General features: G+C 47.0%; 1 protein-coding gene across 1 annotated transcript in view; it reads right to left on the bottom strand.

The window, feature by feature from the left end:
* Positions 1-502: 502 nt before the first annotated feature.
* LOC142297457 (vomeronasal type-2 receptor 26-like) overlaps positions 503-16,575 on the bottom strand; it is a 78,764-nt gene continuing 62,691 nt past the window's right edge. The window contains exon 5 of the mRNA XM_075341683.1: positions 503-1,419. Within this exon, the coding sequence (XP_075197798.1) occupies positions 503-1,419 (917 nt within the window). The remainder of the gene's footprint in view (positions 1,420-16,575) is intronic.

Raw genomic sequence — 16,575 nt, 5'->3', positions numbered from 1 at the left:
ATAAATAAATAAATAATAATAATTTTATGTAACATAACTCTCTGGCTTAAGGGCATATAAATTAAAAGTTTGAAAATTGCAACATTTTCATCAAATTTCCGATTTTTTCACAAATAAAAGCAAAAAATATCATTCTAAATGTATAACTATCATGAAGTACAATATGTCACGAAAAAACAATTTCAGAATCACTGGGATCCGTTGAAGCATTCCAGAGTTATAACCTCATAAAGGGACACTGGTCAGAATTGCAAAAAAATTGCCAGGGCATTCAGTCCAAAACTGACTTCATCCTTAAGGGGTTAATGAACAACAAAATACACAAAATCTTCAACCAGAATAACATATATTTATTACGTCATTTACAGAAAAAATATAATTGTTCACTATTTAAATGGAAAAATTATATCTTTATTTTCTCTAACAATGAAGCCGGCTACATGAACATTGTAAAGCATGCATCTGTGACCTACACCTCCTACCATTGCTATTACACATTGGACTAATTTTTACTTTTGTTTCCAATTCTCACAACTAAATTGGCCTTTGTGTTCAGTTCTGGTCTCAGTAGAATAATGTAACATTTGGGAATGAAGATACAGCCCAGAAGTCCAGCACTGGAAGCTGTGATGGCGAAAACCTCCACAGCCACCATATATTTCCCCTTGGTGCTGATATAGGCCGGGATGAAGGAGATCCACACACTGCAGAAGACCAGCATGCTGAAGGTGATGTACTGAGCCTCATTGAAGGTGTCTGGAAGTTTCCGGGCCATGAAGGCTACTAAAAAGCTCAACACAGCCAGAAATGCAATGTAGCCAAAGGCCATGTAGAAAGCAACGGCAGATCCCTCATTACATTGTAGGATTATCTTTCCTGCCTCCATCTCAGTGTTATATACTGGAAATGGTGGAGCCAAGGATAACCAAAACACACAAATCAAGAATTCACCAAAACAAGACAATAACAAGAGTGATGTAGCAAGATATCTACCGATAAATCTCCTCAGTGATGTGTCAGGTTTGGTGACTCTAAAGGCCACGATAACGGTAACAGTTTTGGCCAAAACGGAAGAGACAGCAATTGTAAAAATGTTCCCGAAAGCAACTTGCCGGAGGAGACAGGACATCTTCGTGGGCTTTCCAACAAAGAGCAGAGGGCAGAGAAATGATAAGATGAGTGAGAGGAGGAGGATGAAGCTGAGGTTACGATTATTGGCTCTGACAATCGCTGTATGTTTGTACTTGATCAACATCCATAATATAAGAGTGGTCAAGAGGCAGAAGAGTAGAGCAATGACAACGAGACATAACCCCAGGGGGTCATTGTAGGACAGGAACTCAAGGGTTCTTGGGATGCAGGCTATCCTTATCTCATTAGACCACTGATCTTCAGGACACTTCAGACATCTGTCCATATCTAGAAAACACATTATTATATAACTTATTATCCTTTAAAAAATAAAAGAAGTTACTAATGAGCACTTCACTTAAATTATATTTAGTGCAAATTAAATGTTTCTTATTGTGCTTTCTGCAGACCCCTGAGCAAAATAAATGTTTGATGAAAAAAAATACTACCCTCCCTGTCCTTCACTTGTCCTGCCTGCAGCCTGTGCCTCATGCACCACATGCAACATCCTCTTCAGCTCCGCCAGTATCTTTACTCAACACTCGTAACCTCAAGTGAAACATGTTGTGACTAGTGATGGGCAAACCCAGACTGCAAAGTTCAGGATCTGTACAGCGACCCCAAACATGGATTCTCAGGGAACTATGTGTAATTATCCATTATAATTTGGCCACCCTGATAAGTAAACAAAATAAATGAAAAAGAAAGAAAGTAGGAAGTAAAGCAGGAGCGTTATATTTACCGAATTTCCTGCATGGCTGTAACACTACTTCGGAGGCTGCTCATTACCTTCATACATATTCACTGCTTTACCCGCCCACCAGCAGTCCCGTCATTTCTGATTGGTTGCACTCAGAACGCAACCCCACCCTGTGTGAAAACATGTTCTGAAAACTGAACTGATCATCTTTCCTCCATCTCACCTACACTCTCTACCTGATCTATCTATTACAATAAATAACATCACGCTATCCCCAGCACCCAAAGTTCGGTGCCTCGGAGTGACCTTTGACTCTGCCCTGTCCTTCATACCACACATTCAATCCCTCACCACCTCCTGCCGTCTTCAACTCAAAAATATTTCCAGAATCCGTCCCTTCCTCAATTCTCAATCTACAAAAATGCTAGTGCATGCCCTCATAATCTCCCGCCTCGACTACTGCAACATCCTCCTCTGTGGTCTCCCCGCTAACACGCTCGCCCCTTTCCAGTCCATCCTTAATTCTGCTGCCCGACTAATCTACCTCTCTCCTCAATACCACCCGCTTCTCTTCTCTGCAAGTCCCTTCACTGGCTCCCAATCTTCCATCGTATCCAATTCAAACTACTAACACCGACCTACAAAGCCATCCACAAACTGTCTCCTCCATATATCACTGAACTAATCTCTCGCTACACTCCAAAACGTAATCTCCGGTCCTCCCAAGATCTCCTTCTCTCCTCCTCTCTCATTCGCTCCTTATGCAACTGTCTCCAAGACTTCTCTCGAGCATCCCCAGTCTTCTGGAACTCGCTGCCTCAACACGTCAGACTATCTACTACATGTGCAAGCTTCAAACGGAACCTGAAAACTCATCTGTTCAGAATTGCCTATAATTTTCAATTACCCCACCACCGTGCGGAGTCGCCGCCCCACCACCGTGCGGAGCTGCCGACCCACTCACACCCCACCTACTGTCTCCTCCCCAAAACCCTTTAGAATGTAAGCCTTCAAGGGCAGGGCCCTCTTCCCTCTGTACTAGTCTGTCTATTGTAACCTGTATATGTATTCTGTATGTAACCCCCTTCTCATGTACAGCACCATGGAATCAATGGTGCTCTATAAATAAATAATAATAATGTTTGATTGCTTGGAATTACACATGCTGTCTGCATCTGTATATTGGTGTAAAAATAAAGAAATAAAGAAATTGGTGTAGGGTCCCCCTGTATTATTATACCCAGCACAGATAAAGCAAACGGCTACAGGCTGCAGCCCCCAGCCGCCATGTGTATCAAAATAAGAGGACCTCATGTAGCTTTTTATTTTAATTATTTAAAGGGAACCAATCACCAGGATTTTCATATATAACCTACAGCCAGTGCCATACTGGCACTATCAGGCTGATTCTATACATACCTTTAGTGGTCAGCTCAGATTTATAGGTTTTGAAATCCAAGAAAGTAAAGGTTATAAAATCCTCAGCTTCTTGAGTGACAGCAGCTGAGAATCAGATCATATCTAGAGGAATTCATAGTTATCCCCTCCCTCTGTTAGAATTAGCATAATATTATACAATCGATTTCATTTTGACTGGCAGGACCTGTGCTGAAGTTATACCCATGTGACCAGAAGGGGTGGGGCCTCAGACAACAAAGCTGATACCAGGAAGCATTTTTCTGTTGGCTGATGATTTTATAACCTTTACTTTCTTGGATTTCAAAACCTAAATATCCACGCTGACCACTAAAAGTATGTATAGAATCAGCCTGGCAGCGCCTGTATAGCATATAGATTGATGTACTTTAAACAAATAATTTAAAAAAAACCTTGCATCCGTCCCCCAATTTTGATACCCAGCCATGATAAAGCCCTCAGCTAAGGGCTGGTATTCTCAGGATACGAAGACCCATTTTTATTGGGTGCCCCAGGGAAAAAATAACAGTCCACAGCTGCTAAGAATTCTCATATTCATTAGATGCAACAACACTGCCACTTTACCCGGCACATCCCGATTAACCTGGTGTGGTGGAAATCGGGGTAATGTAAAGAGTTAATGACAGCTCAAAGCTGCCACTAAGCCCTATATTAGTAATAGGAAGCATCTATGAGACGCCCCCATTACTAATCTTTAAGTGAAAAGAAATTAATTATGACCAAAAACCACAAAACACATATGGGGGCTCTATTGCACAAAAGCTATGTAAACACCAAGAAGGAATATGCAAGCCATAATGTATGATTTAATCACAATATCTTTATTAATAAAAACTAAATAACAAAAATTGACAATAATGGATCAGCCCAGAAGGGACGGATGGAAAAAGGGGATACACCAGGCACTTGTTATTTTTAATATTATTGGACTTCCATATATAATTGTCATGATGTATTTTACCTTCTCACTGTATTTGCTGTAATACTATGTCAGGATGTGATGTCACTTTCCTTTGGTTGTACTTACTGAACACTTTGAAATGTCTTGGGATGTAAGTAACCATACCTTCCCCCCATCTCCTGTGTCTCTGGGCCCATAATGCAATTATCTCTTGTCCACACAGCCAGGGGAACTTCTCATTGTTTCGTAAGCAGTGGATAACGCCAACTACACAAACCTGTAGACATCTCGGAGCCAACCTTCTAGAATCTTCTAGTGGGCCCAACCATTGCATAGACCCCTACCCTTGAGGGGCGGGCCCACGAGCTCAAACAATTCACTCCTGTTTCTAAATGCAGTTGGAAGTTGAGTTTTTGAAGAGGAAGGGAGCGAGATCTGAATCTGCGGACAGACCTCGCCGTCCAGTGGATTGTGTGGGATTTCTGGGACTCTGAAAAGGACTATTACGTTGTGATCTGGCACTTTGGATTATCGGGAGGTGCCCCCGAATCTGTTTTATTTGGACTTGTCGTGTGCTGTTCCTGTATTCCTGTTAGTAAACCTGTTGGATCATCCTCGGCCTGTTGTCTGTCTTTGCTCTGATGTACACCCCGTCACAAACTGGTGGCAGCGGCGGGATCAGAGCAGAAGAAATGGAGGACAACAGCCAATCGACGTCTGAAACCAGAACCTCAGGATACAGGAACTGGACTGTGGCGAGTCTACAAACAAAGGCCCGTGAATTAGGTGTCGGCTACAAAGGACTCTCTAAGGAGCAACTAATTGAGGCATTGGAACACGCTTGCCTGCAAGATGGCACCGAGGAACAATTTCCACAGCAAGGGGAGCAAAGACGGGAGCCGGAGGTGAATACCCAAAAAGGTCAATGGGTTGTGTGGTACAAGGAAAAGATGGCACTGCTTGGAGATGAGGCCACCATAGAAGATAAGAGGGAGGCCATGCGTGGAGCTGAAGAGAAGGAGCGCAGGATGGAGGAGATGGCATTGCTGGATAAGCAGCTCGCTGTGGAAGCCGCGAGAGGTTCCAGACAGACTGTAACCCCAGCACCCATCATGAGGGAACTTCCCAGAGTGTCCCGCAAAGACTTCAAGCAGTTTAATGAGGCTGCTGGTGACATTGAGGGCTTCTTCCAGGACTTTGAGCATCAGTGTCGATTAATGGAAGTCCCAGAAAGGGAGCGCGTCCGGCATCTGGTTGGGCTCTTAGAGGGTGGAGCTGCTGCAGCCTATAGAGCTATGGACCCTCGGTGGAACTGTGAGTATGCGGATATTAAACAGACTATTCTAGAACATTATGCTGTAACGCCAGACACTTACAGGACTCAGTTCCGTACTCTAGCATGTGATGAGGAAGTGTCCTTCAAGATGTATGCCCACAAACTCAAACATCTGTGGCATCGTTGGTTGGAGGCAGAGGAGGCCTTAACCTTGGAGACCGTCCTCCAGGTCCTCCTAAAAGAGCAGTTTTACTTCAAGTGCCCCGCTGAGATCCGGGAATGGGTGCGTGAAAGGAGACCAGCCACTGTGGAGGAAGCTGCAGCTCTAGCTGATGAGGCTCTCACCATCAAGCCTCAGTGGAAAAAACTACTACCCAGTGAGAAAAAAAACACCAACCCCCCAACGCTGGTGGCCCCTGGTCCTTCTGGCCCCAATGTTCACCATCACCCTAGACCGTCAACTCATGGGGACCTTCGTGTGACTGTGCCTCGCATTACTCATGCTCCACCTTTGGGAATACGACGCGGAGGAAGAATCCCAGAGCGCAGATGTTATGGATGTGGGCAGCCTGGGCACATGCAATTCCAATGTCCAGGTGTTCGTAGACAGAACAGCTACAGACCGCCTTTGCCTGTTCATTACCTACAGACACCTTCACCAGGAGAAGAGCTGGATTCTGTGCCTGATGACTTGCCAAGTGACTCAGATATCCTGGCTCCCCTACCCGGAGTCTATGGGGTGCGAGCTCCAGCCACCTGTTCTTCTGATCTTCAGGACAAACATCTACAGGAGGTCGTGCTGGATGGCCAAAAAGTTGTTGGCTTCCGTGACACTGGGGCTTTCCTCACCATAGCCGATCCCCGAGTAATTCAACCACAAGCAATTCAAAAGGGACCAGGAATTGCCATTGAACTGGCAGGAGGTACCCAGAGATATATTCCAAGAGCGAGTGTGACCCTGGATTATGGCTTTGGGGCAAAACAATGTGTGGTCGGTGTGATGAGCGGCCTCCCTGCAGACGTTCTTCTAGGAAATGATGTGGGGAATCTTCATTGCCACTTTGTCGGTGCGGTAACCAGAAGTCAAGCCAAGAGAGCAGCCCATGTGGACGTGTACAACCCATCCATGGAACTGAGGCCACCAGAACTGCCATTACAGCCGGTGAGTGATTCTTCTTGTGGGGATAATATGAATGTTACTTGGGATAAAGTTCAGTTTAGACAAGAAGTAGAGACTGACCCCACCCTTGCTAGTTTTAGAACTCGGGCTGAAATAGGGCAGCTAGGGGAAAACGGAGAAAGAGTTATCAGAGAAAATGGACTTCTGTATCGGGTTGCCAATGCCGACTCCCTAGATAAGCCCTGGACTTATAGCAAACAGCTGATTGTTCCTCAGAAGTACAGAATTCCCCTATTACACCTGGCTCATGACATTCCTACGGCTGGCCATCAAGGCAAAACCCGCACCGAGAGACGATTGACTCAAACTTTTTATTGGCCGGGGATTTCCCAAGCAGTGGCGCATTTCTGCCGAACTTGTGACATATGTCAGCGTAGAGGGCGACCCGGAGATCACCCAAAGGCACCCCTGCAACTGCTCCCTATAATAGAAGAACCCTTTCAAAGAGTAGCTGTTGATATCATTGGACCTCTGGCTAAACCAAGTAAATCTGGAAAGCAGTACATTCTCACTGTTGTGGACTACGCCACCTGATATCCAGAAGCCGTGGCCTTGTCAAGTATCTCTGCAGCCAAGGTGGCCGAGGCCTTGGTTATTATTTTTACCAGAGTAGGATTCCCCAGTGAGATCTTGTCGGACCAAGGCTCCCAGTTTATGTCAGAGTTGGTCCAGTGTCTGTGGCGCACCTGTGGAGTACGAGCGATCCGAACGACCCCGTATCATCCCCAAACAAATGGACTTTGTGAACGATTCAACGGCACTCTGAAGAATATGCTGAGGGCCTTCACGGACCGAGATTCAGACTGGGAGAAGTACCTACCCCATCTCTTGTTTGCCTATCGAGAAGTTCCCCAGGAGTCCACTGGGTTCTCCCCCTTTGAACTACTCTATGGAAGAAAGGTCCGAGGACCCTTAACCCTGCTCAAGGAATACTGGGAGGGGCAAGTTGAAGATACAGGAACCCCTGTTGTCCCTTATGTCCTAAAGCTGCGAGAAACCTTGGCCCAACTTGCTAGTTTTGCACAGAGTCATTTGCGTATGGCTCAAACCAGACAGAAGACATGGTATGACCATAACGCACGCTATCGGGAGTTTGTAGAAGGACAACAAGTCTTAATGATTGTTCCCCATCGGCAGAATAAACTGCAGACCACATGGGAGGGTCCCTTCCGGGTTCTCAGAAAACTGAATGATACCAATTACCTTCTTGCTTTAGATGATCAGGGGCTAAGGCAAAAGACTGTCCATGTGAATATGATTAAGGAGTACCATGACCGGAACATTCCAATGATAGCAAGCTGTCGGTTGGCTTCAGAAGATGGTCAAGAGGATGAGGACTCTCTACCTGATCTCGTGGAAGCAGCGAGAGCCCCATCCACTGTGGAACAGGTTCCCCTGGGAGATTACCTGGACTCCTTACAGAAAATCCAGATGCTGGAAGTGCTTCAACAGAGACGGGCTGCTTTCTCATCCCAACCAGGTCGAACCACCGTCACCCAACATCATGTGGACACTCAGGGCATCCGTCCCATACAACTGGCTCCTTACCGGGTACCTGAATCAGTTCGAAACACCATGCAGCACGAACTGGAGGAGATGTTACAGCTTGGGGTAATTCAGGCCTCCCATAGCCCTTGGGCCTCCCCTGTGGTGTTAGTACCCAAGAAGGATGGGAGTACTCGATTTTGTGTGGACTATCGGCGACTAAACGACCATACCGTCAGCGATCCTTACCCAATGCCTCGTATTGACGAACTTCTAGACCGACTGGCTGGGTCCCGATATGTCACTACCTTGGATCTCAGTAAGGGATACTGGCAGATCCCTCTAACGGATGAAGGGAGAGAACGGTCCGCTTTTATAACCCCCTTTGGTCTGTATGAATTTCTAAGCATGCCTTTTGGAATGAAAAATGCCCCGGCCACCTTCCAGAGAATGGTGGATCAGATCCTCCGGGGATGTGATGACTTTGCTTGTGCCTACTTGGATGATATCGCCGTCTTCAGCCACACATGGGAGGAACATCTGAATCAAGTAGCCATTATTTTGGACCTGATTCTTGCAGCCGGCCTAACTATTCGACCCGATAAATGCCAATTGGGGATGGGGGAAGTCCAGTACCTAGGACATAGAGTGGGAGGAGGGAAGCTCCGACCTGAGCCTGCCAAAATCCAGGCTATTAGAGACTGGCCTGTACCCCAAACTAAGAAACAAGTTATGGCTTTTCTGGGCACTGCCAGTTATTACCGAAAATTTGTTTCTCATTTCAGTACTGTGGCCAATCCTCTTACCGACCTGACCAAGAAAACAATGCCCCGGCTGGTGATCTGGACTCCAGCCTGTGATGAGGCTTTTAACCGGCTGAAGGATGCTCTGGTCTGCGATCCTGTCCTGGCTGCTCCAGACTACAAGAAGAGATTCATTGTGCAAACGGATGCCTCTGCTTATGGACTGGGAGCTGTCCTCAGCCAGGTGAATGCAGCTGGGGACGAGCACCCCATCGCCTATCTCAGCCGGAAACTGCTGGACCGAGAAGTGGCCTATGCAACTGTTGAGAAGGAATGTCTGGCTGTAGTGTGGGCCCTTAAGAAACTACGGCCGTATCTGTATGGACGGGAATTCACTGTGGTTACTGATCACAATCCCCTCACCTGGCTGAACAGAGTCTCTGGGGACAATGGACGCTTACTGCGATGGAGCCTGGCTCTGCAGCCCTATAACTTTACCATACAATATAGAAGGGGCAGCCAACACCAAAATGCAGATGGACTGTCCAGGCAAGAGGAGCCTTGAGTCCTGTCAGCCATGCCTGCGTGTACTTAACCAGCGACCTGTAGAGGTCCCTAGTACGTACACAAGTTGGGAGGGGAAGGAATTGTCATGATGTATTTTACCTTCTCACTGTATTTGCTGTAATACTATGTCAGGATGTGATGTCACTTTCCTTTGGTTGTACTTGCTGAACACTTTGAAATGTCTTGGGATGTAAGTAACCATACCTTCCCCCCATCTCCTGTGTCTCTGGGCCCATAATGCAATTATCTCTTGTCCACACAGCCAGGGGAACTTCTCATTGTTTCGTAAGCAGTGGATAACGCCAACTACACAAACCTGTAGACATCTCGGAGCCAACCTTCTAGAATCTTCTAGTGGGCCCAACCATTGCATAGACCCCTACCCTTGAGGGGCGGGCCCATGAGCTCAAACAATTCACTCCTGTTTCTAAATGCAGTTGGAAGTTGAGTTTTTGAAGAGGAAGGGAGCGAGATCTGAATCTGCGGACAGACCTCGCCGTCCAGTGGATTGTGTGGGATTTCTGGGACTCTGAAAAGGACTATTACGTTGTGATCTGGCACTTTGGATTATCGGGAGGTGCCCCCGAATCTGTTTTATTTGGACTTGTCGTGTGCTGTTCCTGTATTCCTGTTAGTAAACCTGTTGGATCATCCTCGGCCTGTTGTCTCTCTTTGCTCTGATGTACACCCCGTCACAATAATAGCAAATGTTATTCTATGTAAGAGATAATTCATAGCTGTAAACCCTATCTGTAATAGGTATTAAACAGTATACATATAACTATAGCAGGGATGCAGCCATAATAACATCATACAGACATAAACATTACCAATAGTCAAGATGGTGCCACGGCCTCCCACAGACACACTGACGCGCGTTTCGCACCTAATCGTGCTTCGTCCAGGAGTACCCAATGTGTCGCCCTGGACAAGCCAGGGGCCACAGAGAACAACACCAACACACCCCACACTCCCTGCAGGCACATCAAGGTCAAACACAAAACCCTTGTTGCCTTCCTCCAGGGGCTGATGTCCACACCAGGGGGTGGAGCCAAGCGATTGGTCTCCACCCACCAAGGAGTTCACAGTCCTGGAGGCGGGAAAACCAGGCAGATAGAGTTTGGAGAGGAAAGAGAGCAGTTGGAGTAGTAAAAGTGGAAAGAGAAAAGTGACAGCAAGACAGCCTTAAGTTGGTCCGGGTGTGAGGCCCGGACAGATCAGCAAGGTTGGCAGACGGTGGTGACCATCTGCAGGAGTGGCCGATTGGAGTCTACCGTAAGGACCGTGGACGGGTGGTGGCCCAGCGGTACCGGACCGGTACACAAAGAGAAGCCAGCACCAGTGGCAGGGGCCTTTCGGACCCCGGCAAGGCTAGGAGTCGCCGTGAAGTTGCCGAATCCGTTAGTGAAGGGGACCTCCGGGTTCCCAAACAGTCAAGTCCCGACAGAAGGCAACAGTCCAACCCAGTGAGAGAGACACCGCCACCGCCAAGGCAACCGTTTCTTCCAAGTCGGGGAGCGGGTTACCGGTGGGAACCCATTGAAACCGTACAGACTGAGTAGAAGCAGGGAAAAGACAGTCACCGCTAACCTGCAGGGAACCACAACACTGCAGCCGTCCGAGGGACCCGTCCATCCAGCCGCTTGTTTTACCGTGAACTGTGTCATCATCATTGAGCTGAGTGAGTACCTCCGTGCCGTGCGGCACAGCGCTGCCCCTGCGACCCTGCACCTCATCAGGCCCCGCAACCCGCCTGTCATCCATCCCTACCCCATCAACGGGCCCCGGGACAACCAGCCCCCTACCCACGGAGGGGAGAACTAACAACAAAACTGCTCCCTGTCACCGCTCCCGGGATCCCCGTCTAGAGCAGCGGTGGTGTCCATACAATCACCACAACCGTGGGTGGCGTCACGGACAATATCCCCAAAAACAAACCACCCCTTTTCACTCACGGGCGAGGAGCGCCGCTCGAGTCCCCGGGATCCTGCCCATCGCTCGAGCCACCGAGCAGCAGCAGCCGCAGAGCAGCGGCAGCCGGACCCGAGCAGTGGGAGAGCGCAGCGTCCCCTCCTCCGCCCGCGACACCTGACATAGAATAACATTTGCTATTAGTTATATATGGAAGTCCAATAATATTAAAAACAACAAGTGCCTGGTGTATCCCCTTTTTCCATCCGTCCCTTCTGGGCTGATCTATTATTGTCAATTTTTGTTATTTAGTTTTTGTTAATAAAGATATTGTGATTAAATCATACATTATGGCTTGCATATTCCTTCTTGGTGTTTGAAAAGAAATTAACACAAACACCCAAAAAAGCCTATGTTTGAAATAAAATATAATACACCCTCATTCACCGCCTTATTAACCTCCAAAACACCCAGATACCATGTAATCCACATGAGGTCTCACGACAATCTTGATTCTGCTACAATGTGCAGTTGTAGTGCGCAGCCACAGAACATGACCACACAGAGACTGACCTAGCAGCAACTGTTAGGGCGGCTTTGCACGTTGCGACATTGCACGTGCGATGTCGATGGGGTCAAATCGAAAGTGACGCACATCCGGCGTCGCAGTCGATATCGCAACGTGCAAATCCTTTTTGATACGATGAACGAGCGCAAAAGCGTCGTTATCGTATCATCGCTGCAGCCTCCCACATTTCCATAATGCCGGTGCAGCGACAGGTACGATGTTGTTCCTCGCTCCTGCGGCAGCACACATCGCTGTGTGTAAAGCCGTAGGAGCGAGGAACTTCACCTTACCTGCCGCCGGCTGCAATGAGAAGGACGGAGGTGGGCGGGATGTTTACATCCTGCTCATCTCCGCCCCTCCACTTCAATTGGCTGCCTGCTGTGTGACGTCGCTGTGACGCCGCACGACCCGCCCCCTTAGGAAGGAGGCGGGTCGCCGGCCATAGGGACGTCGCACGGCAGGTATGTGCGTGTGAAACTGCCATAGCGATAATAATCGCTACGGCAGCTTTCACTAGATATTGCACGTGCGACGGGGGCGGGACTATCGCTGCAGCATCGGTAACACATTGTTACCGATGTCGCAGCGTGCAAAGCCCGCCTTAGTGGTGACATTACTGAGTTTATGTGCAGCTACAGCTGGAGGTTCCTACGGTGCCCCATCTGTGACCGCAGGTAAACTGACTTCAGGTGACCTTATTGAAATCAGTGACCTCAGAAAAACTAAGTTCATTCAAACCTGCATCACCTGGCAGAAAACCACATTTTTTTTACCAAGAGATGCTAATTTGGTGCTGAAATTTATACACCATCTTCCTGCATCGAATCTGCATTTCCTGGCAAAACCCCCCACATCAAAACACTATATATATATATATATATATATATATATATATACAGTATATATATATATGTATATATATATATATATATATATATACACAGTATATATATATATATATATATATATATATATATATGACCTTAATAAAAATTATTTGAAAAAACAAACAAACCACAATGTGGTTTTGATGTGGTGTTCATGCGATTTTATTTTTTGCTAGGAGATGCAAATTTGGTGCAGGAATATGGTGTATAAAATTCAGCACCAAATCTGCATTTCTTGACACAGAAAGCACAAAAACTGTTTTTTTAAAAAAAATATAGGAAATAAATCCTCAAGCGAATAAATAAAAGCTCAAATATTTTATTATTTCATAAGTTTAAAAAGAGATTTACAAATACATAAAAAATGTGATAAGCAAGGGTTCCAGCAACCCTTGTTTATCACATTGGTCTCCCCAGCCTGAGAATACCAGCCCCCCTGTATGCTTTATCATGGCTGGGTATCAAACTTGGAGGGGACCACATGACAGTTTTTTTAAATTATTTAAGGTTTTAAAAAAATGTAAATAATTTTTTAAAAAGCCACATGGGGTTCCTTTTATTTTCATACACAGCAAAGATAAGAACACAGCTGGGGGCTGCAGCCTGTAGCTGTATGCTTTATCTTTGCGGGGTATCACAATATGTGGGGACCCTATGCCAATATTTTTTATTTATTTATTTTTACACCACTATAGAGACACAGACAGCGTGTGTGATTTCAAGGTATAAAAATTCACAGCAAGAAAGGGCAAAAATGTTTACCTGCCTAGGCCACAGAAACAAATGCACTCACAGGATACAGGTTTTGCTGCATCCTGTGAGTGCATTTGATTCTGTAACCTAGGCAGGTAAACATTGTTGCCCTTTTGTTGCTGTAAATTTTTCTCAATTTTTTGGGGACAATTTAATTCCTGTTTTTGTGGTTTTGATTTCCATCAGTCACACATGAAAGGAGCGAGGTGTGACTGCAACCAATCAGAGATTCCGGGACTGCCATTGTGCAGGGAAAGCAGTGACTATGTATGAGGGTAAAGCCCCTGAAGTAGTGTTACAGTCATGCGGGAGACTCAGTAAGTACAACAGTCCTGCTCTAATCCTCCTAGCCCTTTCTACCACCATTTTAAAGCGCAATATTGAACTCCCCACCCCACATGTTTCCTAGCTTTTTTGAACCACTAAACAGGCAGGAATGGTCAGACAATCATGGTAATGCCGGAGCAATGTTGGCTACTGCCATTACTGTGATAGGTTGGCCGCACAGTGTCATTGGACCCAGAGACCGCACTGTACCCAGAAATAGTATGGGGACTAGAGAGAGATTCTGCTGGAAAAGAGACAATGTGTTATAGTGTGGCACCCCTGAGGCTCAGTCACCACAGGGAATTGCATCTGGCTTACATTGTAAATCTGTAATTAACCACTGGTTTCTGTTACTTACACCAACATCTAGATATGAGTCACCACATTCAGGAAGCCAGACTGCAGGTGGGCACCATAGCAGCGGGAAATTCCAACAGAGTGAGTCACCAGAGGATGGGGGCACTGAGTGAATAAATGACTGAGCACAAACAGTTTCACTTCAGACAGACAGACAAACAGAGAGAGAGGCAGAAAGACAGAAGCAGACAGAGAAAGACAGAAGGAGACAGGTCGCTGAGGGGCGCACTGAATGGCTCCCCTCAGGGAGACCGACTGGAATGAGTGCTTCAGAGCTATTCCAGGGGACAGGAGAGAATACCAGAACACCATGGACTCGTAGAACCGGGCAGACTGGAGGGAACCGAAACCGGGTAAACTGGGAGCAACTGAAGACTACCGGGTGACCCTGTGAGACTGAGGAGGACACGGCAACTGATGGGAAGCAGAACCGCTCCCTTGGAGCCGGCACAGATGTAGTGACCCTGAGCCACTCAGGGCACTACAGGGAATTACATCTTCTTGGGGATGCAGGACCTACCCCCTGGGATCTGTAACACCAGAGCCAGCAACAGCAAGACACACCTAAAAATCCCAGTTGCCACTCACACCAGGACTCAAAGGGTTAGTCAGATAAGGGGGTGGCCACCCAGTGGGCACAGCCAGCCTAGGAAATAGTCAGCCTGGTGGGAGAGGACTGGGAGAACTGGAAGCAGTCTGTGAGAATGTTGTAACGGTGATCCAGGGGCACGGGAGTCAGGTTGCCAGCATAGGGCAAATGAGTACCTCTGGGCCGGAGTCAAGATCCCATGATCTATGATGTATGAGGGAGCACCACTGAAACCTGGGCACGCGCAGGGAACAGAACCCTAGGTCAGGCGACAATTTCATACTGCCTGGCAATTACCTGAATGGTGAGGGCTCTCCACGGGCTTCACTGACCTACAGATCCAGGGGCATCAGCAGTAAAGCGAGGATCGGGGTACGGACACATACATCCCCACAGGGTCCACACTGCCAGCCGAACGGACAGACCGCTGTATCAAAGCTGGGGAACCCCCAAAGTTTCAAGCTTCGGGGTCTCAACTACACTGAGAGTGCCGGGGAGAGAGCAATCGAGTCACTATCTGGCACTGGCAATTCAGGGACCGGAAACAGTCGTCCACGATCTACAGTGAGTAAAGACTGTTAAATACAATCCACGGACTGGACTCCCTCAATATTGCACTGTACATCTCATAGGCTCAGCCTTACCTGCGAAGAGCCTACCACCACAGCTGCAACTACTAGAGTCGAGCAATGTTTGATTCAAAACGTTTGCCAATTTCAAATTCGAGTGATTTTAGGCGGTGTTCGAGTCGTTCGATGAACTCGAAAAATTTGCTTCAAGTTTGGCTGTTCGAATTACTGTTTGATAACGGCTTGATCACCAAAAGCGTAGCTAGTTACTAGCTGGCTTTTCACTGTAATAGTGTCAGTCCCTGTTAATAATGATATTATCAAAATTCAGCGTATAGTGTGCGGGAGGGACGGTGTTTAGATCAGTGCTGCTGAGTGCTGAAAGAATGGCGATCGACATTTTTTTTTTTCCTAACCGCGCGTACAGTGGGGTGGGCCAGGCTGTCAGCCAATCATAGACACACACACAGCAAAGTGGATTTTTGCCAGAAAAGCAAGGGCATGTGTCAGTGGTTGTGCATGTCACATGTCTTTGCCCTATAAGACCCAGCCATTTTCCCCATCACCGCCATTATCTCAGTGCTGCGGGTGTGCGTCAGTCCCCGCTCCTGCTGCTGCTGTGGGCACTATACACTTAAAAAGTGCAATCTCCACATTGGTTTAGGGATTAAGGACTACTTGTAATTTCAGCCCTTTTCAGGGCTACATTACAGCTGTTCATAGCCATTGTTGCTAGGCAGGTCTGTGCCAGCGCTGTGCGGGGGTTTATCACAGCATCTGGCTAAATCAGCTCAGGCAATTCATTGGGGCATAGTTTAATTGTCAGGGATAGAAAGTGAGTGTCCCTCTGCTGACAACCAAGCTACACCACCTGCACTGTACCCCAGCTGTCCATTTTTGCTACGCAATTTTAATTGCAAAAAGTGCTGCCAGTTTTAGGGCCATAGTTTCATTGTCAGGGATATTACGTGAGGGTTCCTCTGCTGACAATTTTGCAATACCACCTGTGCATTCTACACCACCTGTCCATTTTTGCTACGCAATTTTAATTGCAAAAAGTGCTGCCAGTTTTAGGGCCATAGTTTCATTGTCTGGGATAGTACGGGAGGGTTCCTATGCTGACAAGCAAGCTACACCACCTCTGCATACTACACCACCTGTCCATTTCTGGTACACAATTTTAAACTGCAGGTA

The sequence above is a fragment of the Anomaloglossus baeobatrachus genome, chromosome 3, assembly GCF_048569485.1.
Source record: "Anomaloglossus baeobatrachus isolate aAnoBae1 chromosome 3, aAnoBae1.hap1, whole genome shotgun sequence".
Lineage (NCBI taxonomy): Eukaryota > Metazoa > Chordata > Amphibia > Anura > Aromobatidae > Anomaloglossus > Anomaloglossus baeobatrachus.
The sequence above is the reverse complement of the archived record's forward strand: the minus strand, read 5'-3'. Positions and strand labels throughout refer to the sequence as shown.